The following is a 27,822-nucleotide window of genomic DNA, read 5'->3' on the forward strand; positions in this document are numbered from 1 at the left end:
TTATTATCTTTTGTCTAAGAAAAAAAACACTATGGTGCAAGACAACGTAAGGTGAACCCCCTGGTTTCTTATTAGATTGCATATTGGATAGCCCGCTGCCGGTAGCGAAACTTCAAAACAACACAAAAGAAAATAGAAAATATTGCACCGTCACTGAAATGAAAAGGGACTTCTGACTGTCTGACTGCTTCATTTATTTCATTTTTTAAAAAAATACACATCTAATATGGGTTCAAAATGCTCGACAATTCAGCTAGACGAATCAGATATCGAGGAAATACAAAAAGAAACTGGCTGTAAGTATTTAAACGAATTTATGAATCGCTGTATTGCTGTGTAGCTTTAGCTAAAGCGCGTTCCTTCTTTTTGTAAGCTAGGATTTAGCATTTCGTATTGTAATTGGGGAGAATTGGGTGGCTTTTTATTCTTTGATGGCTCGCTGGGGTATTCACATTGCACCAAATGGGGGGGGGGGGGGGGGGGGTTGTCTATATAATATGTGTGGGGTGAAGGAAGCCTTTGCTGTCCTTCCAAGTGGGAGAAGAGTGCTGTTAAAAAACTAAAATAAACTTATGAGCTTATGAGAGAAGGGCGATGTTACACAAGTAGTTTTAACAAAGAGAGAAAGGAAACAACAACAAGTTGTAAAAAAGAGAAAAAGGAACCAACAACAAGTTGTAAAAAAAGAGAAAGGAAACAACAATAACTTGTAAACAAGAGATAGAAAGCAAACAACAAGAAATTTTTTAAAAAATATTGAGAAAATAAAAAAGGAGAAGTTGTAAAAAATTACGAAAAGGTAACAACGTTAACTTGATCGAGACAAGATAAGTTAGTGTTATGACTCATGATGCTCAATGAGACTAAGATAGAGGAGAGTGTTATTAATTTGGGTATATGACAGGAAAGTTTTGTTTATTTTTGCTTGGCAAACGTCCCTACCCCTTTTCACCAAATATCCCTTTATATTGACATGTAAACATTGTTAATTGCAGGGGCTAAACCCTCTGCCATGCTCCCACATAAGAGGATTGTTAGATATAGATAGGGCAGAGGGACAACTTTCCAATGGTAGTTAAATAGCTTTGTCAAGGTAGCCAAGGTATGAGCACAAGACAACCAAAGATGAAAATTCAAAAAGTTAAAAATATGATTGATTAGCATCACCCGACACACTTTGCAGGACATAATCCAAGTGCTGCTTAATGTTGGCATTTAGTACAACATATATGAACTCTTTTCTTTTCAAAAATAAGTTGCAAGAATTTAAATTGTATATATATAAATAACTTTTTTTACTGGATTTACTTTGTCATTGTGGCTATGGTGGCAAAACTGACAAAATATAGAAAAAAAAAGAAAATATTATGTTATACATATATCCAAAAAAATAGTGTTATGAAATTTGGCCTTTGATTCAGTTTAAAAAGTTCTATGACCTCATAAGTTTATACAAAATCATGTTTATATCCATAAAAAATCTAAATTTTAACTTGCATGTCAATCTCTCTCTTTAAATGAAAAAAAAAACACGAAAACTAAGTATGGACATATAGAATTATGGTAAAAAAGCTATTCGAACGCAGTTTAATGAATTTTAACCTTTTTAAAAGCTATATTTTGCAAAAATTCTGGTAAAGCATCTGTCTTTTAATAAGGGTAATTTCCTTTCACAGATTTCATGCTTTGTGGTTATGGGGAGCAATTCAACAATATAAAAAACCTTTAACGAAAAAAAAAAATATAGAAATATCTATACTTGTATTAATATAAATTTACAGCTTTCAAATTACAGGAAATTTGTATTTTTAGTTTCACCAAGTCAAATCAAACGTTTGTATAGTAGATTTTCCAATCTGGATAAAGACAACAACGCCTTTCTCAGGTTAGTATAGAATTGTGTACGAAAGTTGACGATATAAAAAAGCTGCTTTTTTCTACACTGTTATTTGTAATGGGTTTCATGTCATGCATATTGATAATTTTTTGTGATGAAGGTGCCATAAAACAGGAACTAATGTGACATGTATACCTTCAAACAGAAAGTTTGAAGGTATACAGATACTAGTTGTTGAGAAGTTAAAATTGTTTTGAATAACAGTTTAAAAGAAGTATTTCACCACGTTTCCCTGTCTTTAGGTAAATATGAATTCTAATTGTACATCAAATCACCTATATTGTAGATACAGTCTCCTATATCATGGGATGATTAATTTATTTTTAGTCGAAATGACCTACTTAGAATTCCAGAGTTAGCAATAAACCCCCTGGGGAGAAGAATAATTGACTCTTTTTTTGTGTAAGTAAAATTGTGTTTGTTTTTTGTTTGGTTGTGTTTATATTTTTATACATTTAAAGGTCCTGGAATTATCTTGAGTATTAAAAAGTAGAACATATGCTTACAACAGGAACGTATAACAAACCATATGATAAACAAAAATGAAGCTTGGTCAATGTTTTTGGCTTGAAGACTTTGTGCGCAACTATAAAATTGTAATTCTTTTCTCCTCTCTAGTTCAACAGAAGATGAAGGAATAAACTTCAGTCAATTTGTAGGAGTTCTTTCACGCTTCAGAAGATGTGAGGAAAAGACACAGTGTCAACTCAACACACGTGAAAACAAATTAAAATGTAAGTTTTTTTGTGGTGCTTGTTGGTATCCTCCCCCCCCCAGGCATGGTCAGAGTTAAGATCAAAGCTAGGATTAGAACCTTATTGTGTGTTTTATTTAGATGCATTCAAAATGTATGATATCGACAATACTGGTATGATTTCCAAACAAAACATAGAACATGTATGTATAACATATCAAATAGTTCTATAATACTCTATATATTATATGTACCTTGAAACTAAAGAAAGTAGAAACTAAGCCACGCCAGCTTTAACAGTGTATAGGACAAATATTTAGAGTCAATTAACCCTTAGACTATGATAGTATGCCCACTGGCATCACAGCAAAGTCAAAATACCAACATGGCATCAATTTGCAATAACTTGTGATCCCTTAACTTTGAAGTGTCAAAATACGATCACATTTGGAATTTAAATTGTATATCCGGCAGTGTCCAATTTTGTCAATGTCAGAATGGTCAGAAATCTCGCCTAATAGCGAAAAATTGTCGGCGATGAAACATGGATATTTCAAGTTTTTTGTAAAAAAAATGCTTTGGAGTCTCAGGGTTAAAAACATTTTGTGATTCAAACGTTTGGTATGCAAAGAACAATGGTTAATAGACCAAACAACCGTGTTTACACTCTTCTCTTTCACTTTAACGATCAGAAACACACGGTGACTGGTTTTGTCATTTCTAAGAACTTCTCATATTCCTTGCTGCTTCTTTATCTCTTATTGCGGAATTTACTTTTTTTGGTATGATTTGTCTGAAAGTTTGTTTTGTTGTTTGTGTTTGTTTTTAAATTATTTATTTGCATTGTTTCCCAGATGTTAACTCTCATGGTTGGTTCGAATAAATCCAGTGAACAGTTAACTGCGATAGCTGATCGTACAATGCAAGAAGCAGACGAAGACAAGGATGGATACCTCTCTTATGAAGAGTTCAGTAAGGTAACAGACAAAACAATTTTTTTAAACGAGCGTTGAAAATTTCCCATGTCTTTCTGAAAATTTGGAATTGTGCAGGAGTCAATTATAGAAAGTGTGCGATGTTAGTATTGTATCTTCTGCCTGGTTTAATGGGTTTAATTCTGAGTTATATCTCTCAATTACTAAGAAAAATATGACGTCATGTTTCCGGTATTGTTTAAAACATAAAATAGCGGCGAGCGCTCGTACGATTTAGTCCATGTTTGTGAATCAAACTTTTTGGACTGTCGGTTAGAATTGATGGTAATTTTTTGATAGTTAACAAAATTGATTCTTCTTCTGCCTTGACGGCTAAAATTGTATAGGGCACTTTTGATATACATTCGACGAGTTGGATGTTGTGTGACAATTATTTAGTTTATCTGCAGCTTAAACTTGGTTTGTTGTGAATTAATCATATTTATTTTGCAGGCTATGGATAAAGTTGACTTCCAATCAAAGATGAGCATACGTTTCTTAGCATGAACAGGATGTAATCTTTCAAATATTTTTGTGTCTTATTATTTACATTCGTTCCAGCAAAAACGAGGCTGACTCATAATGGAGAAAACAAGTAACATTTCGTATGACTGACGAGTCATTCTACTTATTGTCATGCTGGAATTTTCATGTGATGTTTTTGGTTTTACGAAAATACAGCAAACTGCAGTGTAGTTAAAAGATAATTGAATTTAATCAAATGTCTATTTTGTTGCTATAGCTGCGAGCATTGTTTTTTAGTTCCGTGGTAATTTATATTTGTAATTTTTATATTTACGTTCATCGTTTGTGGTAACGGCGTGCCTGCTTTTGTAATCCAACATCCGCAATGCCATCATGACGGCACCATTAACAACGCCGTCAACGAGTTTGACTGTTGAAACGCGTCAATTTAAAGCGCCTTCTGTTTTTTGAATTTTGTAACGTTCAACAAGTCTTACTTATCCATTTCTGTGGAACACGCCTTCGTGGAAACGTTTTAGATTTCGTGAGAAAAAGTTTCCTAATTTATAAAACATCATAGAGGAGTAGTGTCAATAAAAGAGTAACTTCTTTCCGCGAGCCTTAGCAAACTATTTTTGTATAGCGGTTATTATTACAGTAAGGTTTTGGTGCTGAGGTTTATTCGTTGTTTATTTATAAATTGTATTATAGTTTAATTGCAATAAAAAAAATTTTTTATGACGAAAATTGTTTAATGAATACGGTTTCTTGTTTTTAACACGCCAGATTCTGTGAAACGAGATTTGTTCTTTTTTATCAGCCAAGCATTTTTTCTCTTTTCTCATTATGCATTTTTTTGTTACTGCTGGGTTCTTACAAAGCAAATGTTCTTATTCCAATTCACTGCGACCTTTAAATATATTTCAATCGTTGTCATAAAATTACATTCGGATGGGAGAAAAAGAAATCAATAGAATAAAATCACTAAACACTTCTTGTTATACTTTTTTATAATTGTTCTGTCCAACCTCGCTTTAGAGATCAAGTTTTCTTTTAAAAGAAACCATGCAAACGGCCAACTGGTAAAATAAAAATCATAAATTCTGACATTATTTTACTCGAAAAAGTTTCTCAATAATTTTGACGCGTTGTTTGAAAGGGTTTTCCACAAGGATTAGAGGGATTTTTAAAAAAGCTTCCATCGGCATTTAAAGAAGAAAAAATGAAGTAATGCCTTTTCGACTTTTATATGATGCCTTCTTTTGTTAATATCGTCAATCGTTATACACAAATGATTTTGTAAAAAAGGTTTTTTACAAAATATTTACAATTATACATGCGACTAAAGTTTGGAAGGCGACTAGTCAGTTTCTTATAAAGTGGTTTCTTGTAAGAAAATGCGTATCACGATATTGCCGTGTAATGGTTATAATTGATCCCTCTCGTTGCTCTCCTACGCTCTCCTGCGATGATCTGCTTTATCATGGTATTTCGTGTCATAAGCTCTTTGCAACCTTTCTTCCGACACTAAATTTCGTGGCTTAAGAAAATTATTGACAGGGTGAAGGAGAGTGTAAATAAGCACACTACCAAGTTCTCTATGAACTTAGTAAAAGTGCCGCCCACCATCAATGCACAAAACAAATGCATGCAATGAAAACTATCTGTCCTTTGAGAACTACTTGAAAACTACATGCTCTCTGCTTCTTGGATCTTAGACGTGAACTCATGTTGTTAAAACACCCGATTTTTACACCGGTTCTAACGAAATTTAGTTACAAACCATTGTGAAAAGTTTACTAGGATTCAAAAAACATTTTTTCACAGACGAACTCAATTGCTAAACAAACTCGTTCCCAGGTTATTTTGCCTTTTGATGAATTTAATAGTGGCGCTCAGTAAAAACGGCTCAGTGGCCACAAGTCCCTGGGGATGAGGCTGGATTGCTAAAGTGAGAAAGGATAACCGAATTTTTTTTTTAAAAAAAACAAAAAAGCATAGGTAAATTTTTATTGCAACGGTGCATACTTTGAAGTGAGTCGATTTTCCGGAGAGAGAAACCCTTTGTACCCGAAAGGAAACATTTTTGGCGAAAGACAAAAAAAAGGTTTTTGTTGGCAATTTTCAGAACGCTTTTTCACGCAAATTTTTTTAGGGCAAAAATTTATTATCACATATTTATTATCAAATTAGTTTCACTTGCAAGTATTTTTTTTTTGATTCGAAGGTATGAAGACCTATTACGAAAGAGTATCGAGGTTTTAATCAATGGTAAATGGACTGAAAAGAGGTTTGTATCTGAAGCTCTCCATCATGGAGAGTGAAAGGATGTACTTGTGTGATTACAAACTTTGCAGTGGAGTTGGAGAACCACAAAAAATAGCCTGATTTAATTTTTCGTGGAAAAAAGATAATCTGCTCAGGACGACCTAAAAAATAGTGTTTTAAGATATCTATTCAGTCGTATTTTAGCATCAGCAGTAGTTGTTTTAAGTAGTAAAACATGGGATGTTAAAAGGGGACGAAAAAAGACTGGCATGTATTGCTCCATTGGCTAAAGAGCAGTATATATTGTTGTCAACTATACAAATTCTTCAGATTTTTGATTTTCAAATGTTTGTTGATAGAATTCCGTTTTCGTCGATAACAACATAAAGGCTGGGCACCCACCACGTAGTTGAAATCTAAACAAAAATAATAAACAAAAATAATAAACAAATAAATAAACAAACTACCTAAGAAACAAACAAACAGAGAGACAAATAAACAAACAAAGAAGCTATAAAATAGTTACACATTTTTGATGGAAGGGTATTTATAAGAAGCAGGTAATATCAACTGCTCACTGGATAAGCATTGCAGAAATGGAAAAAAATAAATTTGTAAATTGACGAGGAACTCGCTAAATAAAACTTTTTTCTATTCACTTTGAATTTATACTCAAATAGCCAAAACCTCAGTTACACTTCGCCTACGTTAACGCATGTCATATATTATACACACCTCTTATCAGAGAGAACCTTTTGAAGAGTGAGCTCCGGTTTAATATGTACCAGTAAACTTCTTTTACGATCTTCAAAATAAATCTGAAATATAACAAAATATATGAGGCAATAGTGACACCATACATACCAACATTGTCCAGTTGATAGGCCTATTATAAATACGCGCATGCATCATCATTCATCATCATCATTCTCGGCTTAACGTCCGTTTTCCATGCTAGCATGGGTTGGACGGGGTATATTAATGACCCTCTTCCAATCTGATCTAGACTGTGTTAGATCTAAACTCAACTTCCTCTCTATCAAGTCTGTCCTTATAACCTCCTGCCAAGTCTTTCTCGGTCTGCCTCTGGGCTTTGCCCCAGGAACTATTAAGTCTCTACACTTTCTTACCCAATTATCCTCCTCCATTCTTTCCAAGTGCCCCCGCCAATTCAATCTTCTTATCTGGATAACATCTTTAATTCTACGGAGACTTAGCCTGCTTCTTAGCTCATCTGAACTCTTTCTGTCTCTTAGACTGGCATTACACATCCACCTAACCATTCTCATATCATTCCTTTCTAAACGGTCAAGATCTTCCTGCTTCACTGCCCATGTCTCACTACCGTACAACATAACACTTCTTACACAGGCCTCATACAACCTACCTTTTACCTCAATTGACAGGACTCTGCTAACCTCAATTGACAGGACTCTGCTAGTCAATAAAGGAAGTAACTCTCTAAACTTTTTCCAAACAGAACCTATCCTGCAAGTAACACTTCTTCCAACACCCCCTTCACTGCCCAACATATCACCTAAGTAACAGAAGTTCTTAACTATCTCTAACGAGCCACTGTTGTACTGCTCTCAAATCCATAGCCTCCATGCACACCTCTATAACCTTCAGATGACTTCCCAACATGGCCATTAAAGTCGCCGCCCACCATGACAAGTTCAGTGTCTCCAAACTTTGATGTGACTGCTATTAACTATCATAAAACTTATCTTTATCTTCCTCACTGTGTCCACACTGTGGGGCATAAACTGACAGAAAAGTGACAATCCTATTACCTATCAAAAACTTTATCACTATAATACGACTATTAACACGCATAACATCTATTACTTTTTCTACCCACTTCTCTGCAACGAATATGCCAACTCCTCCATATCCATCACTATTACCAATCCAAAAAAGCTTATACCTTGCCCTCCTACCTTCCATAAATCTCACTGAAGCTCCTCTCCACTTAACTTCCTGAACACAACACATATCAACAGATCTACGTTCTAACATTTCAACTACTTCATCTGCTTTACCTCTCAGAGTACCAACATTTACACTAGCCATCCTCAACCTAGTGTTATCTACCTTGTGATGTGATAGCTGGGTAACGGTCTGACGATGCTCACATCTGACATCTGTCCTACCGTGCGCGACACCTTCACCCCTTAGAGTTCCAGCCCCGTTTACGCAGTTTGTCTGATCAACTATTCCTACGGCCATTAATAAAGAGTTTTGGCAGTGTTTTACAGCTGGATGCCCTTCCTAGCGCCAACCGTTCAGACCGGACTGGGTGTTTTTTAAAGTGACACCATCACTATGTGGCATTTCATGGGACTTCCACAATCGCCCCTTTAAACTAAGGTATGGTGGAGGACGTTCAACTCCTCTCTTGTCTCTTAAGGAGACCCTTCACCATAAATGCGCGATACAATATTCTACCGTTTGCGCTGCCGCATAAGTTTTCCCTGTGTCGCCAATTTAATTAAATTCGTTTTTTCGCAGCAAAATCTCTATAATTCCATAAAGAAAATTTGAATGTTCCCATATGAGACCTACTTGCACGTTCTCCAACACATAATTTTTGTTTATATCCCAACTTGGAAGTGTTTCGAATACCATAGCCATTTGATCAATGAATCTATGAAGAAGGACATAGCTATAAAATATTTAAGGATACTTCAATGGTTCAGACATTATTAAGTATATTCATTATTTCTCAAACGTTGTTTTTTTTACAAAATTATTTATTTGATAAAAAAGCAAATTAAATTGGTTATGAAATAATATAAATATGAAATTTAATTTTTTTCCAGGTAGTCATAAGTCTACATTTTTGTTTTTCATTAAAAGTCCAAACCTTCCCCCCTCACTTAATATTTTATTGTGTAATATTTATCAATCAGTTCAGCATTATCATAGCAACAATGCTTCGCCACATTGTTTTCAAAAAAGCGGGTTGTTCGTTTTTATTTAAAAATTCGTGAATGTAACCGCAAGAACGCATACCTCATGTTTTCGTTAAAGTCCTCCAAGAAATCTGATTGGTTATATTCCGGATAAAGAAAATAAACCGGCCAATGAAGCGCATTGTTTTCGTCTAAATATATCTTTCCACTATGAGGCGCGTTATTGTCCATTAGTAGCATTTCTAAGTTCTTCCGTGTCGATATATCCTTATCCGGGCGTTCCAAGTTGATGTTTCGAGACTAAAAAAGTTATTGAAGGCTTGTATAAATTAAGATTCTGACATATACAAGTTTAGCCTGTAGAGTTGTGAATTGTTTTTAAAGAGTTTTTTTCGCGAAAATTTGCAACAATTATATACAAAATTGAGGTGTTTTCATGTTTAAATTATCTGACGTCACTAAACTACAAGAAAAATTACGTTGGAAAAATTTTGGTCAAAGGTTTGGTCAAAAAACAAAACAACTTTACATCTTAATGGTCACACGCGAATATTGACGTCAGTGTAAACGATGAAACAATTAAATTTTTAGACAAACATGAAAGCCTTATTTACGATTAATTTCGGGCAGTTTATTACCTAAGCAGCATAATCTTTCTCAAATACAAAATTAATTGAAATTTGTAATGATCATAATAATCTATTCTTTGGTTTTAGTTTATTTACAAAACTATATTTCTAGTTAATTTTGAAAACAGAGTTTTGCCCCAAGGGTGACCAAATAAAATTTGTAGATAATGATTCTGTAGTACTATTCTTACATTTTTGTCCATTTATAAAAAAATGTAGTGGTGCTTTATCAAGAATTCAGTTAATTTTAAATAAAATGGCTCTATTATGATTTTTTGAAGTCTAAAATCGTTCTGGCATTTTGTGATGAGTAACTTATCCAATGAGCGTATATAGAGAAAATCTGCGACGTACCGATGTAGCTACGGGCGGATAACTCATGGGTCACTTCGCTGTCACGTGTGACCAAAAATGAAATAAACAAACGAGCAAAAACGAAGCAGTTTCAGAGAGAAGAAGAGGATACAGGCATCAAATAATCGTAGCGAAACCAAGAAAAAGAATGTAATCAATCTAGCAAAATGGAAACAAATCTATATATTTAATAGTTGAATGTAACGTTCTTGGGAGGTCACTAGATTTGTGGGGGAAAAAAGGTGAACAAGCGTTATTTTTTGTTGAAAAGAGGTGGTGGTCAGATATATAATCTTCATTTTCATGCACCAAATATAATTGAGGTACTGAAAAACATTTGTAAGCATTATTAAAATCTTAATCAAAATAGACATGAAATAACATATGAAAGCAACTGATAAATATAAAAAAAATATCAGCGACTACGTATCTAGGTGTTCCAACTACACAAACCTCAAGAGCATCCAACAAATTGTTTCGTTTCGTTAAATTTTTCACTTCTTTCATTTCATTTTTTCTTCGATCGCGTTCTTGTTGTTTCTATAAAAAAACGCAAGCAGATGGCACATCACATTTATTCACATCTTAAAATACTGACTTTAGATTTATGACACCTAAAGTTTATCATGCACCTTTTAAAATATCTCAGATAGAAACTTGAATCAAATTTTACATAAGTGTCTGAATGAAAATTCCAATCAGTAACCTAATACTCACAAACTAGATGTAACACCACTACAACACTGCAACCATCAATCATGCTTTCCAGTAGCATCTGACGACAGCGTGTAGAAGTTACCTTATTGTTAAACTGAAGAAATTTCAAACGTAAAAATACCTTCTGATGCGTTGACTTCTTCTTCAACTCGATAAGTTTCTTTTCTTTTTCATCAATGTTTATCAAACAACGTTAAGAATGCTATCATAATTTTAAAAGAACAAAGCTCATAAAAATCAAAGATGCTTTTATTATGGTAGAAAGCACATATTCCACCATTAAATTTGGCAAAAATTGTCATATGACAAATCAAAATATATTTATATTTTGCTGACTGTTTTAAAATATATTCCATTTCATAGAAAAGGATATCTTCATTCCAGACTCGCACCATTTTATGCACTCGTCATATTTTTCTAAATCGAAGCAACAAATTGCTCCACGAATAATAGCTTTCATGTGATCTGGCTTGTGCTTTAAAGACCATGTTGCATCGTTCAATGCACTACGGTTGTTGCCTGAAACATAGGAAAATGGTAGCGTTGTACAGCAAGATGATTTGTAAAAAAAGTCCTGTGATTCTTTTCCTCAAATTTTCATATTCGCTGAAGACGACAAGAACGTGCACCATAATCGCACCTTTCTCTCAAGGATGTACTTTATAAAAATCTTTTTTATTCAGCACAAAAACAAAAGCGCAAGAGAAGCTAAAAGTATTAAAAATACCATACCAAGATAAAAATTGGAAGCCGCACGATTCGCATACAATACAGCAGACAAAGTGTCGTCTTCGTGTTGGAGTTTTAGCCCCTCTGTGTAAGCTTTTATAGCTAGCTTGTAATCTTTCTTCTTGAAATGAAAGTTTCCGTCTTCTTTATGCGAAAGTGCACAAGCTAGAACGTAAAAATTGATGAAAAATAATTTTTTTACAATGAATAACATTTCGTGATGATAAGTTTCATTCTTCAAATAGAAATGTGTAATGCTTGATCTCGTATCTCATATATATACATTCAGACTTTATGGATAACTGAGACAACACTACAAAGGTGAGTAAAGCAACAAGCACTGACGGTAGACAACACTGTGAGTCCAGATGGTAGACATAAAAAAACATAAAAAAACTTTCACAATCACAACACTATTGACATTCTCACTACAATTAGGTAACCAGAATCACTTAAAAAAGATGAACCTTACACAATTTCTCATGGCACTTATTACCTGTTCAAAAAAAGTTTTTCTCTAAATTTCTGATAGAATGTTCTAAGAAATATAAAACGGTTATTTAAACGTAATTTTCCGCATTTTTTTTATTTTTTATGTTGAATTTAGAAACATTTGGCTTCCTAAAAAAATTTATTCATCTGTTAATTTTCTAGGTAACTTTTTGAAGCAGGTGGATATCACACAATTTACTGTAGCAACATGACAAACTACGTACAACTAACTACTGTAAAGATAATTTTAATTCTCAACTTGTAAAACAAGACTTGGGTGTGGTGCAGCACATCCCAAATGCACCTGTTTACATTTACAGACTAAGCAAATAAAAATCATGCATCTCTTATACCATTTTATTTGCTGCAACCAATCAAAAGAAAAAATAGGTTTTAATATTTATTAAGAAAACTCCCAATTTTTAATATGTTCAGTGCCATAAAAACTCATTTAAGTATTTCTTAAGTATTGCACAGGCTAAAGATCAGTTCCCTAATATTGCTCTCTTTTTGAAACATCACAGTAAGGCTCACATTACATAAACATTCCAAAAGAACATCCACCTATACATAAAATTAACATATTAATATATAATATTTTTTCTGTCTGATATATATAATATATTTTAAGTATAGTTTTGTATAGCTGTGAAGTTTATACATTTTGTTTTTTCTTAATGCAATCTTAATGCAATGTTTAAAACCTTTCATCTGGAAACCGATGATCCCAAAACTATTAAAGAACAATATTAGAACTTTTTAACTTTTTGTGGGTTCACACAATCAGACAGAGGACAGGGACACATACCATGAGGATCTTCATCTTCATATTTCAATGCTTGCAATGCCTGTAGAGCAGGTGACGCATCTATATCCTCTTGTGTAGGTACTTCATTACAAAATGCAGGTATACGTCGAAGTTGCTAAAATTACATCATAAATTGTTGAGTAAGATCAACTGAATAGTCAGCATATATACAAAATGTTTGCTCAGAGATATATATGTAGCAATGAAATCTCAATTACTGTGGAAAGTTTATCATTTCTTGAACATGATAGTTTAGTAGGCGACGTTTCGAGAGATCCTTCTCCCATCAGCGGGCAAAGTAAAATGATGTTGCGCATGTATTTATATAATTGCAGAGGATCGAAATTCATAAAAATTAACCAATCAGAAACGAGCTGATAATTACAGTTAATTACGGTAATTAACATTTTCGGACCTGGATGTAGGTAACTACTTCTTCTGTAAGGCTGGTAACCAAATCTCAGGAAGTTGATACGAGATGCTGTTTATGTGTTTGTTACGTTCTACACTGTTGATGGTTTCTTTAATCTTCCTGGCCGTTGTTCTGGATTCTCTGTCAATGATTTTCTTCTCATCCCAATTAAACTGATGACTTCTGCTCCAGCTGTGGTCCGCAATTTTGTTTTTCTTCACATCTCCGTTTCTCACTGCGCGCATATGTTCTTGTACTCGTTGCTTAAACTTTCTTTTTGTTTCGCCTATATACACTGCATCACAATCTTTACACTGGATTTCGTAAACAACATTGTTTTGCTCTTCCAGGTTTATTTTGTCTTTTGGTTTAGACAAAGTGCTTCTTAGGGTGTCTTTAGAGGTAAGAATGCATTTGATCTTGTGTTGCCTTAAAACTCGACGAAGGATCTCGCTGGTACCTGGTACGAGGGGTAGGAATGCTGATGCGATAAATTCCTCTGATGTTTCCTTGTTGTCTCCGTTGCATCTTCTCTTCATTTTATTTTCTACTTGCGTGATGACTTTATGACTGTATCCATTTGTGATTAATGCATTTCTTACACGTCGAATTTCTATTTTCCTCTCCTGTTTGTCACTGACTACACTGTTGGCACGATTCAGTAATGAAGATATGACACTTTCTTTGCAGAAATCTTGAGAAATTTGAGAACCCTAATGATCCGATTAAGCGCCCAACATTATTTAAGCGCCCCCTTGAATAAGCGCCCAGCTAATTTAATCAAGGTTCAATAAGCAGCCAGCATTTATTAAACGCCCCCCCCCCCCCCTCAAATAAGTGCCCACCTGATAAAAGGGAGCTCTTAATCGAAAATTACCTTGAGAAACTGGCCGCTCATTTAAAAATTTGTATTGAGAACCCTAGAAAGACTAAACTTCATTTTGTCACATCTTTCGTTCAGTTTTATTTTTCAGGATAAAAAACAAAATTAAAAATTATTGTGTTGTCTTTATTTTGTACAAAATTAGTTTAAATTTCACGTTTAAAGATCACATGCAGAGGAGAGTGTTAAGTGGAGAAGAGAAGTGTAAAAATACAGAAGAGAAGTGTAAGAATAAAGAAGAAAACTGTTTGAATCATAGAAGAGAAATCTTTTAAATTGGAAGAAGAGAAGTGAGCCATAGGGATCATCGTAAATCCGATCCAAATCCTTCAGTGCAATTCTTTAGTGTACAACATGAACTTTGCATGGTCAAACCTTTACAGAAAAATTTTTAATTAAACAAAACTTACAAGCAAAAAAATTTATGTAGGTAGAAAATATAAACAACAGACCACAGTAATTAAAGAAATGGGTGAAATATTTCAAAAAGAAAAATGCATGAAAATTAACCTCGTCTAAGTGTTCTTCGCATAATCCATCCTTGTATTTAAAATCTTTGTTCTTTTCAAGAACTGTTGCAATATGTTTATCTAAATCTTCGTCTAATTTTTTTGCAAGATCATCACGTTGTCCCTCCGCCATCTTAATCAAAACAATGGCTCACTGGATGTAAATGGAACGATTTAGCAAAAGAGCAAAGAAGATATATGTGAATGAAATATACCTTGATACATTATTTTTGCAAGAAAAAAGACGGATTCGGTAGATGTAAACTTCTTAAGTCGTTTGTAGCTTTGCGTAAAAGTAAAGTTCTAAAATTTGATAATTTCTTAGGGTTTGTTTTGTGTCTGAATGGGTTTAATTTTTAACCCCTAAATTTTAAAACATAATACATTTCCGTTACCAGATTTACATACAGTATAATATGTAAACAATTCCTAGGAGTCCGGGCTTGAGGTTGAATATTGACAAATATGATTGGTTAAACTTGTCAATGAACCAAATTGGAACGAAACAAAGTCGAAAGTTATGAACGGGGAGCGAATTGAACGAGAACATGAGTTGCTAGCGAGATATATTATTACTTTTATATTTTAATTCTCTTAAACTTTTCTTTCTGCAGCAGGTAAAATGTACGAAGATCAGGATCTTGGAAATGCTTGCGAATTTATAAAAGGTATATAGCTACATAAAGATATACAAGGCAAACAGTTCATATCTAGCTTTAAGCTAGCAAACTTACTAGCTATTTGTTTTGATTATTTTTTTCTATGGATGTTAAATTTATAATTTACTTTCATATGTAGATCGTTTGTATTTTGCAACTTTAAGAAATAAACCAAAGAGTAGCACAACAACACATTATTTTTGTATTGATGAGGAGCTTATTTACGAAAAGTAAGAATTTGTTTTTGTTGTTATGACTCATTTTTTGACTTGCTGGCTGCTATAGCTATTTATTATGCTTTTACATGCTACATTTTACATGTGTGGTATTAAAATAGTACAGTGAATTTGCACTATCAAAAGAAAGTATATTTTTACAATATGTTCTGGAAAAGGCTTTGTAGGACTAACTGATTTAAAATTATTCAAAAATGTATAGCTCTGCCACAGTCAGGAAATACAGCAAATTATTATCATAAGCTAATACAGTGCGCTTTATAGTGTCAATTATACCATATCAATCCAAAAAATACTATGTTATTGGCAAAAGTAGCTCAATTCTCGCAAATGCATTGTCACATGATATTGTTCTGGCGCTCACATTCCAGCTTTATTTGTAGTAGAAATAAAGTATTATGTTATTGCATAATGACCTTATTGCTTATTTTATAGGAAAAGTATCATGAATATCCATACAATTTTTTTGAAAAATTGCTGTAAATCTTATAAAAATATGTAGCTGCTTTTAGTGAACAATGGAGTAGACACCATGAAAAAGTTTTTGAAATGTGCAATTTTTGAAATGTGCAATATAGCAAATACTGAACATTTCCTAAATCAAAAAACTTAATTTTGATGTCATATTCGCATCTTCGTTTTGGTGGACATTAAAACTATGCTTCATTCAGGTCTCCTAAACGGCTGTTAATAAATTCCAAAAATTTGACTGGAAGGATTGATAATTTTTATAGGTTTTTAAAATGTTCTAGGTTCAAAAACAACAAATTTTGATATTTTTAATGAAAAAATAGCCCTGGTGACCTAATTCCATTGTAAAAATATGAAATTTTACCTTTCTTAGAAAAAGTAATGAAAAGTTTTTTTTATCTCTGCAATCTTCTAAGTTGCTGTCACAATGTATATTTCTCTTCAAATTTCCAGCAATGGGCTGCACTACTCTGGCTGGGCTGTGTTTAATTACACAGCTGCCAGTTGCTGCAAATTTCAAGGAATTTCAAGCACTCTATTATTCTCTTTTGCTTATCAACTAGCGCAATAACAGAATTTTGGCAAGCTGTCTTACTTGTTTTTCAATATCGTAAAAATTTGGTATTTAATAAAACCAAATAAAACATTAACCCTAAAGTTATGTGCATGTATTCTAGGTAACTTCTGCTAGCCTCTGCAATTTCCTCTGTCTGCTTAACGTTGTTTCATTAGATTTAATAACTCTAGTACTGCAAAGTAGAAAATTGAAAACAGAAAACACTATGGATATTAATATATATATTTGCAAAAATATGGCTTGGTTATTAATATAGTGTGCGTTAGCATTAATCTAATTTGCTGTATTTCCTGACTGTTATATATTAAACATAAAACCTGAACATATGGGGTGCTTAAATTAGATAACAATCTTTAAGTATTTTCTAGACTAGCTTCGGTGTGCAATTGTTTTTTAAGTAAGGTCCTGTAAACTTTAAAGGTGCCTACATTTTTATCATTTTTTTTTTTTTTTTTACTTTATATATGTTTTATCATACTGATTTTTTTTCTTTCTATTTTTCTTAGTTTCTATGCAGATTTTGGACCACTTAACCTTTCTATGCTCTATCGGTATTGTAAAAAGCTCATTAAAAAGTTAAAGGTATGCAATTTTGTTCAAATTTTTACTATTTTTTACAATTCACATTTCTTACTTTAAAGCTAATAATATCCAAGGTGTTCCTTGTCCCCCCTGTTACAAAAAATGTTTAGTAAACTAGTCCTTAAACTAGTCCTAAAAAGGTTTGCAGCATATTAACATATGTTGCTTACAGTTCTCACTGATGTGTACAAGATTATTGAATATGTAGAGGTGTGCATGTTCATTTTGAATGCTATCAGAAATTAAAAGATAATCATACGAAAATAAATTAAACATTGAAAAAAATTTCACAAACTACAAAGAGAGTAGATGGACAGATATAGAACTGTTATACATTATGAAACATGATCAGTATGCATAATTTACAAAAAAATTTTGTTCTTTTTATTATTAATTTCGTGTTAATAATTTATAAATTTTTAGTTAAATTTTTAAAGTTTTATGCCAACTAATCAAACCCTATAACAGCAATTAAGAGAATTGTTGTTTTCAGAATAACTTAAACCCATTACGGTGTTAATTGTTTATTAGTTATTCTTTTTACATTGACTTATTAAAATATATAATTTTCCACCCATTTGTGCCACCTAGGAAACATGTCCATGTTCCTTATTGTTTTTAATTTGATAACATTAGACTTCAGACTTTTTATGTTCATTTTTCATGGGGTGTAAATAAAGAATTTATTAGCTCTTTTCTTACTGACGAGGGAAGGGGAAGCTACAAGTACCTCCTCCTTTACTTTTGTTGCATAATTCAATTTATTGACATTGTTAGTTAATATCCCCAAAATATGACTTTTACTCTTTTTTGGTGCATTTTCATAACAATAGTTGATCTAACAATAAACTTAGTTAATGTCATTTTTAATCAAAAGATATGTCTGGGAGTGGATGCTTTCTCAAATACTAAAAAGCGGAAATATAATGATTTTTTACCACATATATCTAGGCCTAAAAATTTAGTGGAAACAATTGTTTCTTGTGTTTCCCCACAATAATTTGTTTCCTTGTGATCATTGCTTCCACCTCTACATCTCTATTATAAGATTCATTATCTTATAATAGAGATGTACCTTTTTGTTGGCTGACCTGATAAGAATATGGTGCATTTTAAAAAAGTTAGTTTCTAATGTTATCAAATTAAAAACAATAAGGAGCATGTACGTGTTTCCTAGGTGGCACAAATGGGTGGAAAAGTATGTATTTCAGTTCTCAAACGTTAACAGTAGGTTACCCGCCTTTGAACAACATCTGCAATTACTTTAAGATTGTTGATACTATTTGTTCACCTAAACCTTAATACTATAAAGAGATTTTACTCTACGTGGTTGTTAAAAAGTTTAATTTGTTTTGTTTTTAATCTATCTCCTCAAAATTTGTATTTTACTAAAAGTAAACAAGTATAAATATAAAATTAACTAGTTATTTTCACATAAAACATAAATTTTTATTCAACATCTATTATCTGACAAAATTTTAAGACGTGCATAAATTAACAAGGAAACTGTTACCTTTCAAAGTTTAATAGTAAGATAAACCAGAAAATATTGAATCAACCACTCAGAATAACGGGAGACTTCTTTATTCTTCAGAAAGGTTGGTCTTTACCCAATATGTTACTTTAATTTAAATTCGTGGTAACCACCTTTTGCCAAAATTAACCCTAAAAAAACACGATACAAAATGTCACAAAAAGTAGGTCTATTTTTTATAAACCCCATCAAAACAGACACTTCGTAGATGGCCAGGACATATAATTTGTATGTTATTATGCGAATATTACAGATTTATCTTGTGGTTTTCAATTTTAGACGCCAGTGCTTTCTCGCAAAAGAATAGTTCATTACACTTCATATGACAGTAGAAAAAGGGCAAACGCTGCATGTTTGATTGGCTGCTATGCAGTAAGTTTGTTTTGCTCCATTGGTTACAATACTTTAAAATAAAAGAAGAGATAAATATACATGAACTGTTAAGGTTTATTGTCTATGTGTCATGTATGATTATAGTTACAAAACCCTGTTCACATCATGTTTTTACTTTTAGGTTATATATTTAAACAAATCACCAGATGATGCATATCGACCATTAATTAGTGGATGTAATCCGCCATATTTACCGTTCAGGTAGGATAGGCTAAAAAACATTCCACCCTTTTTTGGTTAAAGTTTCTTTAAATGCACTACCTTAATTTAATTCCTCTATTTAAAGATTTTAAATGTATGTATTTAGAGATGCTTCTTTTGGTGGATGTACATACAATTTAACCATTTTGGATGTTCTTAATGGTCTTCATAAGGTAGGCTTTTCAGACTACATTAATATTAAGTCTTGTATATTATTTCATTGTTTTGTATTACTGAATTATTGTCTCCATGCTCCTCTATTTTGTAAAAAAAATTGTTATCAGGAGAGGATTTAACAATTTGTATTTTCCTACCTATATATGTGTATTTTCTAGGCATTGAAACTCAAATTTCTTGACTTTGAAACCTTTGATCCTGAAGAATATGAATACTATGAGGTAAAATGTGTGTGTTGTTATTATATCAGAAATAATGGAAATGACATTTAAATATATATATATATATATATATATATATATATATATATATATATATATATATATATATATATATATATATATATATATATATATATATATATATATATATATATATATATATATATATATATATATATATATATATATATATATATATATATTCATATATTCATAAAATTCCTAAAATGCCTGAAATAGCATACCGTAATGATCCGATTAAGCGCCCCGCATTTTTTAAGCCCCCCCCTTCAAATAAGCGCCCAGGTAATTTCCTTAATGTTCAATAAGTACCCAGCACTTTTTAACCATCTGATAAAAGAGGGCACTTAATCAAAAACTACCCTGAGCAACTGGGTGCCTATTTTACTTTTCTATATATATTGAGAATAAAAAAACACATATTTTATGTCTTGAACATCTGTTCTATATACATAAATAGGGAATTTCCTATATCCTTTCTTTTTATGTTTTATTTTTCAGGGTAAAAAACAAAATTGAAAATTACCGTTGCCTTTAATTTGTACAAAATTAGGAAAAATTTATTAGCGACCAGCATTTTGTAAGCGGCCTCCTCGATTAAGCGCCCATGCAAAAAATCCAAAAATTTAATAAGTTCCCAGGGCGCTTGTTCGGATCATTACAGTATGTTGGTTGGTCATTTCCATTGGATAAGATGTTTACTTCTACCTGTGTATATATTGGTTTAACTTGTGACTGGATTTTTTTTATATTTTAAGCGAGTTGAAAATGGGGACTTTAATTGGATCATACCAGGTTTGTATATAATATAAAATCATAATAATATATATGTCATGTTAGAATTTTTATTTTTCATTCTGAATAGTTCTGAATGATCTATGTGAGCATAATCTGGTTTTATCTGAGAATTAAACCTTTAAATAACGCAAAAAATTTTACAGTTCTGCAATAATTTTAATTTCTCGCTATATTAATTCTTTTATTCGACTTGTTTCACTTAATATATATAGTTCTTTTTATTTCCATAGATCGGTTTCTTGCATTTGCTGGTCCACATGACAGAAGCTGTATTGAAAATGGTAAGTAAAAGTTACATATTTTATTTATTTAGTTATAGTTAAGTTACTTAGAGAAGAGACTGATTAGGTTGGTTTCAACTAACTTTAAAACAGACTAAAAAGAAAAACTTATTTTTTATATAGATCACAAAGCTGTTTAAACATACAAAATTAGAAAATATTTTTATGTTTGTTGGTAGTATTATTATACAATGAATGTTTAGAAATGTAATATGTTGGTTAAATAGTAGCGCCACTAAATTGCTTTTATGTTCAATTTATGTTAAATGCAAAACTGTTGGTTCTATATCTTTTATACGACAGCAATTCCTTTCCGAGACATTTTTAGTTCAATTTAATAACTGATAAAAAATACTGCTTGTTTCTAATATCCTTTGTTATCTCTCTAGGTTATCCATTGCATTCCCCAGAATCTTATTTTTCATACTTCCGCAAACACAATGTCACAGCTGTGATTCGCCTAAATAAAAAACTGTATGATGCAAAACGATTCACTGATGGGAATTTTGATCATTATGACTTATTTTTCATTGATGGTAGTATACCAAGTGATGCTATAGTAAGGTAGGTTGTGTGACTTCAAATCTTTGTTATTTTATCTACGAAAGTTTAAGAACATGGGATTCAAGAATTGGAACATATTATTTACTAGATAGACTTAAAAATTCTTTTCTTTCTGAGTAAATTTTAATTCCAAGAAATGCAGCAATCAATATCGCATCTTGAAGTTTTTTAACTTTATACTAGTGAATGAGCTTTTGTATATTTAGACGTTTCCTTACAATTGTTGAGAAAACTAATGGAGCTGTGGCTGTTCATTGCAAAGGTAAATGATTTTATTGAGCATAAAAATTTCATTTTATGTTTTTATTTTCTATGTAAAAGGGGTAGGATTGATGCAGCATGAAGTAAGATTTACTTGCCTGAATTTCAGACTATTTTTGCATGATTTTTGAAAATTCGTTCGAGGGCTACAGCTTTGTATAAAAACGCACTAAATTCAACCAATTACAAGTGAGTGAGAGAGGCATCACGGTGGGGCTTCATCATTATCAGAGTTGTATAGGATACAAACTTGTTTCCAGTTCCTATAGTCTCATTTCGATGTGTCAATAAATTAATAGGGTGGGGTGGGATTGGTTAGAAGACAAAAAATGAAATTTTAGCTGCTGCCAAATTTTTGACAATGTTTTGTAAAAACTGTTTTCCAGTTTTCTTCACCAACTGGCAATTCCTGTATTGTTTGATATCCTTTCCGGAGTTATAAGTCATATAAGTAATTGTATATTTTGTCCAAGTTTGCCATTTAGTGTTATCCCTTAACTTGGTATAGAATGTAAAAACTTTTGCTGGTCTGCTTAATTCTTACCGTGATTTATCAACTGTGATGGGGAAAACGTCATATTCAATTAGGTTATTCCCCCTTGTTCTGTTACTCCTCCAAAACAATCGTGCTGAAGGCTATCCAGAATGGTAGTGAAAAGATACAAACATTACTGCGCTGCATATAAACAGAGTAAATAACAGAAAAGTACCTTTGATGGTTCCTAAACTTTGAAATTAAGGTGTTTTTAGATTTTTCCACGGGCCATCAACTAATTACCCCAGAATTTTGGTGTGTAAATTTTACCCTAATAAGCATAATAAATGCTTGAGTAAAAGTTCAAAACTTACTTCATTATAATTGTTTATAACGACATCTTAAAACAATTTTGACCAATCAGCATTGCAGCTTCAAGTAGAAAACTCTACAAATTCATCCATAATATTGTTTTTAAATTATTGGGTTTGGCATAAATCAAGATTGAACATGCAAACTAAAGTAATATTAACCTATAATATTTACAAAATATATTTTTTCGTGTTAGCTGGTCTTGGGAGAACTGGAAGTCTTATTGCATGTTATATGATGAAACATTATCAATTCACTGCTGCGGAAAGTATTGCATGGATAAGGTAACTTTGGTTTAGTTTTTACTTTGTATCGTGTCATAATATATTGTTTCTTTATAATTCAAATCCTGAAATTATTTTGAGTTACATCCTTTTTTACCTGCCAATGCCGAAGTTGTTGTTTTTACTTTTTATAAATAGATTTTTTTTTCAGACTATGCAGACCAGGTTCTATAATCGGGCCACAGCAACATTTTCTTGAAGAGTAAGTCTTTTTTGTACATTTATTCTTGATCAGCATTATTATAAAAAAACTGATAATTAAAACATCCTCAAAACGTGAACCAATGTATACAAGAAAACGCATTAATGTCAGTCATTGGTACTTGAGAAGTTCTTAGTCAGCTTTGAAACATAAGAGAAAGATATAGCTTCAAATATGAGGGGGAAAAATATATGCGATATATGCACTGTAATTATAATAGTTGACTGGTAAAGTTTGATTGTATTTATAGAAAGCAACAAAGCATGTGGATACAAGGAGATATATTCAGATCTCAAAACAAAAGAAATTCCTACGGTAAGCGAGTTGTTTTGATCTCAAAGCGCAGAAAGGTTTTACCAAAGCTGCTCAACAACACAAGGTCAACTATCTAATCCACAACTTCACATCTCCTAAACTTTTTTAATTGAAATCAACTGTGAGGCTTACAGTATAAAAAACAGAGAAACCCTAAATTCAACAAGAATAATGTGAAGCAGAAACTCACTTTATGTTAATAGGTTACTAAATGTAATGTAAAAATAAACATGAAAGTTTTATGAAAAGTTAAAATACAAAAATTAACCCAGTAGGGTTATTGTTTGGTGACTGTCTATTTATAAAACTGTTCAAGTAAATGCTAATTATCGAATTTATGTTTAAATAAAAAAAGAAAATAAATAAGCAACATGTCTGTTTGTAAATAGAACTCTTTTTATATTCATTTATATTCATTCCCCATTTTTTTTTCTTTATGCGTTTACTAAAGTTCCACCATCAACATTTTGTGTTGTTTTTAGATCCTTACGAGCGTGTTGGTTCAAATTCGGTGGAAAACATATTGAATGGTGTTGATACAATATCATTAACAGACAGAAAATCCGAAACTATTTCCTTGAAAAGGGTATGTGTTGCATGTCATCTGTTCTATGACTGAGATTGATGTTTGGTATATGTATTTGTCTAAGTAATCCTGAAAACTAACCTAAAGACATGCTAGCTAGTTTTCACGAAAAGACGGGTTATCGAGGCGTTATAAATCAAAGGTGTACAGTACTATTTTCAGCTGTCATTGTTTACACTACAATGTAAACAAGAAATGGTTTATAAAGGTTATTAACACATGGGTTGAATGTTTTTAGTTGAATGGTTGTTAGTGTGTAAATGCTGCAACATATTCTCTTACTTATTTTTCTAGGAATTAAAACCACATTTGAAGCCTTTACATCGACACCATTATTCCGAAAGTTTAGAGTTAAACAACAACTTCAACAATAACAACGGGCGTGAAATCCTACCAAGTTCGCATTTTTCCAAATCGTTTGATCTGGGTGTAGCCACGCAGGGAGATGAGTTGAGAAGGTTGAAAACTAACCGAGCGCTTTCTAAGCAGTCTACAATTGCTGGATTGTCTTCTTCGACTTTGTTGTAAGTGCATTGCTCGGACCAATGTAATTGTGTCTTTGAGAAGCGAACTCTCGTTTCTCTGAATAGTTGTACTCGTGATATTAGGGACGTTGATCTTAAAAACACTTCTTCTTGTTTCAAATCTCTGCCACTTTTCAAACAAAGCGTTTCTTGTCTGGAGCATAGTCCGCAGTGTTAACATTGAAACTTCTTTTTTGTTTAGCTCGCAAGACGATTCTGGTATTCTCACCAGAGCGCATTCCCTAGGGTAAGTTTTTGTTTCGTTTATGTTTTTGTTTCGTTTATGTTTTTATTTTTGTTATTGTTGTTGTTTTAGTTCGTCACCGAAACACGGTACACGTTTAACTAATTCCGTACCACGACGCACAACTCGCACGACGTCAAATCATGTTTTAAGAGCGTAAGTAGAACCATCTCTCAATTTGCTCTACAATAATTTGATAAGAAAGACATGTGACATAAGCCTTCCCCACATCTATACTGCAGATTTGAAAGCAAGTGAAGTAAGCATGCGCAGTTGGTGTAAAGCAAGAAGTGAAGCAAGTAGCTCACACTTGTGCAAAAAAATCACTTTATTTCATTTGTATTACTTGGTCACACACAAAAAGTATGAAGCAAGCGTGAAGCAGATGCAGCACAAATCAAGAATATGTATAAAAAGACATTCCTGCTTCATGCTTACGTCACTTGCTTTAGCTGTGCTCATATTAGTCGGTGTCTGCATCTGCGTCAAAGGTGTGACACAGGCTACAATGTTGTGTTCCAAAGATTTTGGTTTTCTATCATTAGTGCTGGCAGGGTAGCAGACTTTATATATTCTTTGAATTTCGTATTCCTTGAGAAATGCTCTATGTGCGAGCTTTTTTCTATATTCTTTGATTTGTTTTTACTTCTACAACTTCAATAAAGTAAGGATGTTTATTTAAATTTCTGTTAAAGAACAATCGTGTGGACATCGTGTTTTTTGAAAGTGTTTGTCAAACCTTATCGCAATAAGCGGATTTGTCTGGTTAACGTGACTGTCCATCCTGGTTGTTTTAGCTGTCGTTATTAAAATGTGAATAATCAAAATATAAAGTTATTTAATTTTGCAGGCGAACAAGCGGTCCCCTATCTTCAACCGGCCGCAATCACCCTATCACTTTGAGAATTGCATCTGCTGCCAACGTTGCAACGGCGAAATGACTACGCTCCACCTGCAAGCGACTTCACTACAAATCTGATTTGGTTTGTAAAGCAAGCTTTTCGAAAGCAAGAACAAGAAGATGCTCTGAATCACACATGTTAGGACGTTGTGTGAGAAAGTTATCATATCCGAAAGGGAGTTGCATGGGGTGTACTGACGTCTTGCATTTTAAGGCGTGCAGTTAAACTTCCTTTGATTGATGGTCTTTGCACTGGGACCTCTAACTGGAACCAATATCAGATGCATACGCGGAGTTCTTGCAGGTATTTGTTATGCGGTCTACATCGTCCGTTGTTAGACCTCCAAAAAACTACCTTTTCGGCAAAGAGTCGATATACTTATTTTGCTATGGTGTAACGAGAGCAGTATTTTTTTTACATTGTACCCAAAAAATTTCATGCGATGCCGTGTGTGGGTTACATGAAGAATGAGTGTACTTTTTATAACGATTATTCCCTGATTAGTCGGTTTTTTTAAGCGGAACGTTTTTATTGATTTTATGAAGTGTTTTTACTAATAGTCATCTATAGGCGTTGAAATATTATAGTCGTTTATATGTTGTCATGACAATTCGTTACGAGTAGTAATTTTTAGCATTGCAAATAAGCTTCGCTTTTTAAGGAAACATGGTAGATTTTGTTACTTCACTCATTTAATTGGTTAAGTTTGAGTGAATATTTCGGGTATTTTCAACAAACGCTTTTTTGTCGTCTACTTCAAGCAAATCAGGTACACTCCAGTACGATAACATTAGTAAGTTCGTCTCCTAATAAAAACTAAGTTAACTTTTCTAAACTATTTTTATAAAACTTATTTAGCCTATAGTAATCACACTAGATAATGTGTATATGTATAATGACTTTTAAATGCACTACAAGTAGTTCACTGGATGTGACAATTTGCGTTTGAATTACGCGTTGAATTTATGTGTATATAAAGCAAGATATTTTCCGTGTATAAACGGAGTTTATTATTTTTATGGATATAGGTAATGAATTACTAACCAACGTATTCCTACCGGTAAAGGTAAGCAACCTAGTTACTAGCTTTAGAAAAAAAGCGTTAGACACTAGATTGCTTTCTTTTCTAAGTTTATGACAACTTTGCTACCAGTGTATATTTCACGAGAAACAGCAAACTAACGTGTGAGATGTAAAAGACAATCATTCTCTTGCTGCTTTAAGGTTTTGTTTTTGTGGTCTGATGGATTCCCCCAACCGATGTAGGGTTAAGAAGGACTTTCTGTATATTTAAGGCGGGAATATTCTTGCTGTGTTTTTATTAAAAGTAATGTATAAACTGACAAAGTTTGACAAGCTTATGTTTCACCCTTATTATGGCTTCTAATTCATGTAGTTGTCAATAAATAAGATATGGTGGCAGAGCTACTTTTTTGAAGTGTGTTCAAAAACTCAAATCCAAAAGCCATCTTATCATCTGCCATTTTGAAAATTTACGAATTCTGCATGCATGCGATTGTTTTGTTTGGAAGGTTTAAATTTTGCACTCTTTCTCGCATATACTTTTTAATTAGTATGTATTTTCAGATAATGAGGAATGATATCTTCTTCCCAGTGAATGTATTTTTCAATTTATTTAATTTATTTGTAAACGATTTGATGCAACTATTTGTACAGTAAGGAGAAAATTCATAATTCACCATGTTCACACACACCCAGCTTGTTTGTTTTTATTTACAGTAATTCCAGTTCCTTCGCGCACCCCCTTATAATGAATTAATGCGCCTTCAAATACTGCAGTTCTCTTTGCAAGAACCTAGGAAAAAACGTATTCACATATTGACGCGATTTCGTTGTTTACAAAATTACATGGGCATGTGTGCGGAGCAGAAAGAGTGACTACGTAGGGAAACTGGCAAATTTACTAGAATTTCTCAGCGTAAATTTTTTGGTTTGATTGGATTTTTTTGATCGCAGAGATCCGTATGTTTCGCACCTGTTTGCGGGCGCATATTCAATGTTCTGAACGCAATAGGAAAACCTGGAATGCATCAAAATGTCGGAATTTTCCTTTCAAATTCAGCTGATAAATAATTTTGTACAACACTGTTCACGAAAAAAAAATGTCGTAGACAGGTAACTTTAGAACAAAGAAAAGAAAAATGAACAATGTTCCTACTAAGTATTCGAATTAGT

General features: G+C 32.7%; 3 protein-coding genes across 3 annotated transcripts; 2 read left to right on the forward strand and 1 right to left on the reverse strand.

Annotated features, from left to right (window-relative positions):
• The first annotated feature begins 114 nt into the window (after nucleotides 1-114).
• LOC130630252 (calcineurin B homologous protein 1-like) lies at nucleotides 115-4,789 on the forward strand. Its single transcript, XM_057443676.1, has 7 exons — nucleotides 115-296; nucleotides 1,813-1,885; nucleotides 2,225-2,299; nucleotides 2,516-2,631; nucleotides 2,733-2,794; nucleotides 3,446-3,568; nucleotides 4,019-4,789. The coding sequence occupies exons 1-7, from the start codon at nucleotides 227-229 to the stop codon at nucleotides 4,070-4,072; spliced, it is 573 nt and encodes a 190-aa protein (XP_057299659.1). The 5' UTR covers nucleotides 115-226; the 3' UTR covers nucleotides 4,073-4,789.
• Nucleotides 4,790-6,568: 1,779 nt separating this feature from the next.
• LOC130630256 (tetratricopeptide repeat protein 4-like) lies at nucleotides 6,569-14,911 on the reverse strand. Its single transcript, XM_057443679.1, has 10 exons — nucleotides 14,748-14,911; nucleotides 12,943-13,057; nucleotides 11,646-11,807; nucleotides 11,285-11,432; nucleotides 11,035-11,089; nucleotides 10,650-10,736; nucleotides 9,314-9,513; nucleotides 8,864-8,945; nucleotides 7,034-7,116; nucleotides 6,569-6,714 (listed from the first exon to the last, which is right to left on the reverse strand). Exons 1-10 carry the CDS (start codon nucleotides 14,877-14,879, stop codon nucleotides 6,612-6,614), a joined length of 1,167 nt encoding a protein of 388 aa, XP_057299662.1. The 5' UTR covers nucleotides 14,880-14,911; the 3' UTR covers nucleotides 6,569-6,611.
• A 327-nt stretch (nucleotides 14,912-15,238) lies between these two features.
• LOC130630255 (dual specificity protein phosphatase CDC14A-like) lies at nucleotides 15,239-27,344 on the forward strand. Its single transcript, XM_057443678.1, has 19 exons — nucleotides 15,239-15,414; nucleotides 15,545-15,635; nucleotides 17,196-17,271; nucleotides 19,085-19,177; nucleotides 19,320-19,399; nucleotides 19,506-19,572; nucleotides 19,735-19,797; nucleotides 20,577-20,613; nucleotides 20,847-20,897; nucleotides 21,287-21,461; nucleotides 21,668-21,723; nucleotides 22,766-22,853; nucleotides 23,005-23,055; nucleotides 23,306-23,370; nucleotides 23,853-23,956; nucleotides 24,251-24,480; nucleotides 24,683-24,727; nucleotides 24,797-24,880; nucleotides 25,575-27,344. The coding sequence occupies exons 1-19, from the start codon at nucleotides 15,369-15,371 to the stop codon at nucleotides 25,663-25,665; spliced, it is 1,593 nt and encodes a 530-aa protein (XP_057299661.1). The 5' UTR covers nucleotides 15,239-15,368; the 3' UTR covers nucleotides 25,666-27,344.
• The last annotated feature ends 478 nt before the right edge of the window (nucleotides 27,345-27,822 follow it).

This window comes from Hydractinia symbiolongicarpus, chromosome 2 (genome assembly GCF_029227915.1).
Source record: "Hydractinia symbiolongicarpus strain clone_291-10 chromosome 2, HSymV2.1, whole genome shotgun sequence".
Lineage (NCBI taxonomy): Eukaryota > Metazoa > Cnidaria > Hydrozoa > Anthoathecata > Hydractiniidae > Hydractinia > Hydractinia symbiolongicarpus.

Coding starts and splice junctions, on each gene's coding strand:
- LOC130630252 (XM_057443676.1), top strand. CDS start 227: ATGGGTTCAAAATGCTCGACAATTCAGCTAGACGAATCAGATATCGAG. Junction 297..1,812: donor AATACAAAAAGAAACTGGCT/GTAAGTATTTAA, acceptor TTGTATTTTTAG/TTTCACCAAGTCAAATCAAA. Junction 2,300..2,515: donor ATAATTGACTCTTTTTTTGT/GTAAGTAAAATT, acceptor TCTCCTCTCTAG/TTCAACAGAAGATGAAGGAA.
- LOC130630256 (XM_057443679.1), bottom strand. CDS start 14,879: ATGGCGGAGGGACAACGTGATGATCTTGCAAAAAAATTAGACGAAGAT. Junction 13,058..14,747: donor GCGAAGAACACTTAGACGAG/GTTAATTTTCAT, acceptor ATGTAATTTTAG/CAACTTCGACGTATACCTGC. Junction 8,946..9,313: donor GACTTTAACGAAAACATGAG/GTATGCGTTCTT, acceptor CCTTCTTCATAG/ATTCATTGATCAAATGGCTA.
- LOC130630255 (XM_057443678.1), top strand. CDS start 15,369: ATGTACGAAGATCAGGATCTTGGAAATGCTTGCGAATTTATAAAAG. Junction 22,854..23,004: donor GAAAGTATTGCATGGATAAG/GTAACTTTGGTT, acceptor TTTTTTTTTCAG/ACTATGCAGACCAGGTTCTA. Junction 24,481..24,682: donor TTGTCTTCTTCGACTTTGTT/GTAAGTGCATTG, acceptor TTTTTTGTTTAG/CTCGCAAGACGATTCTGGTA.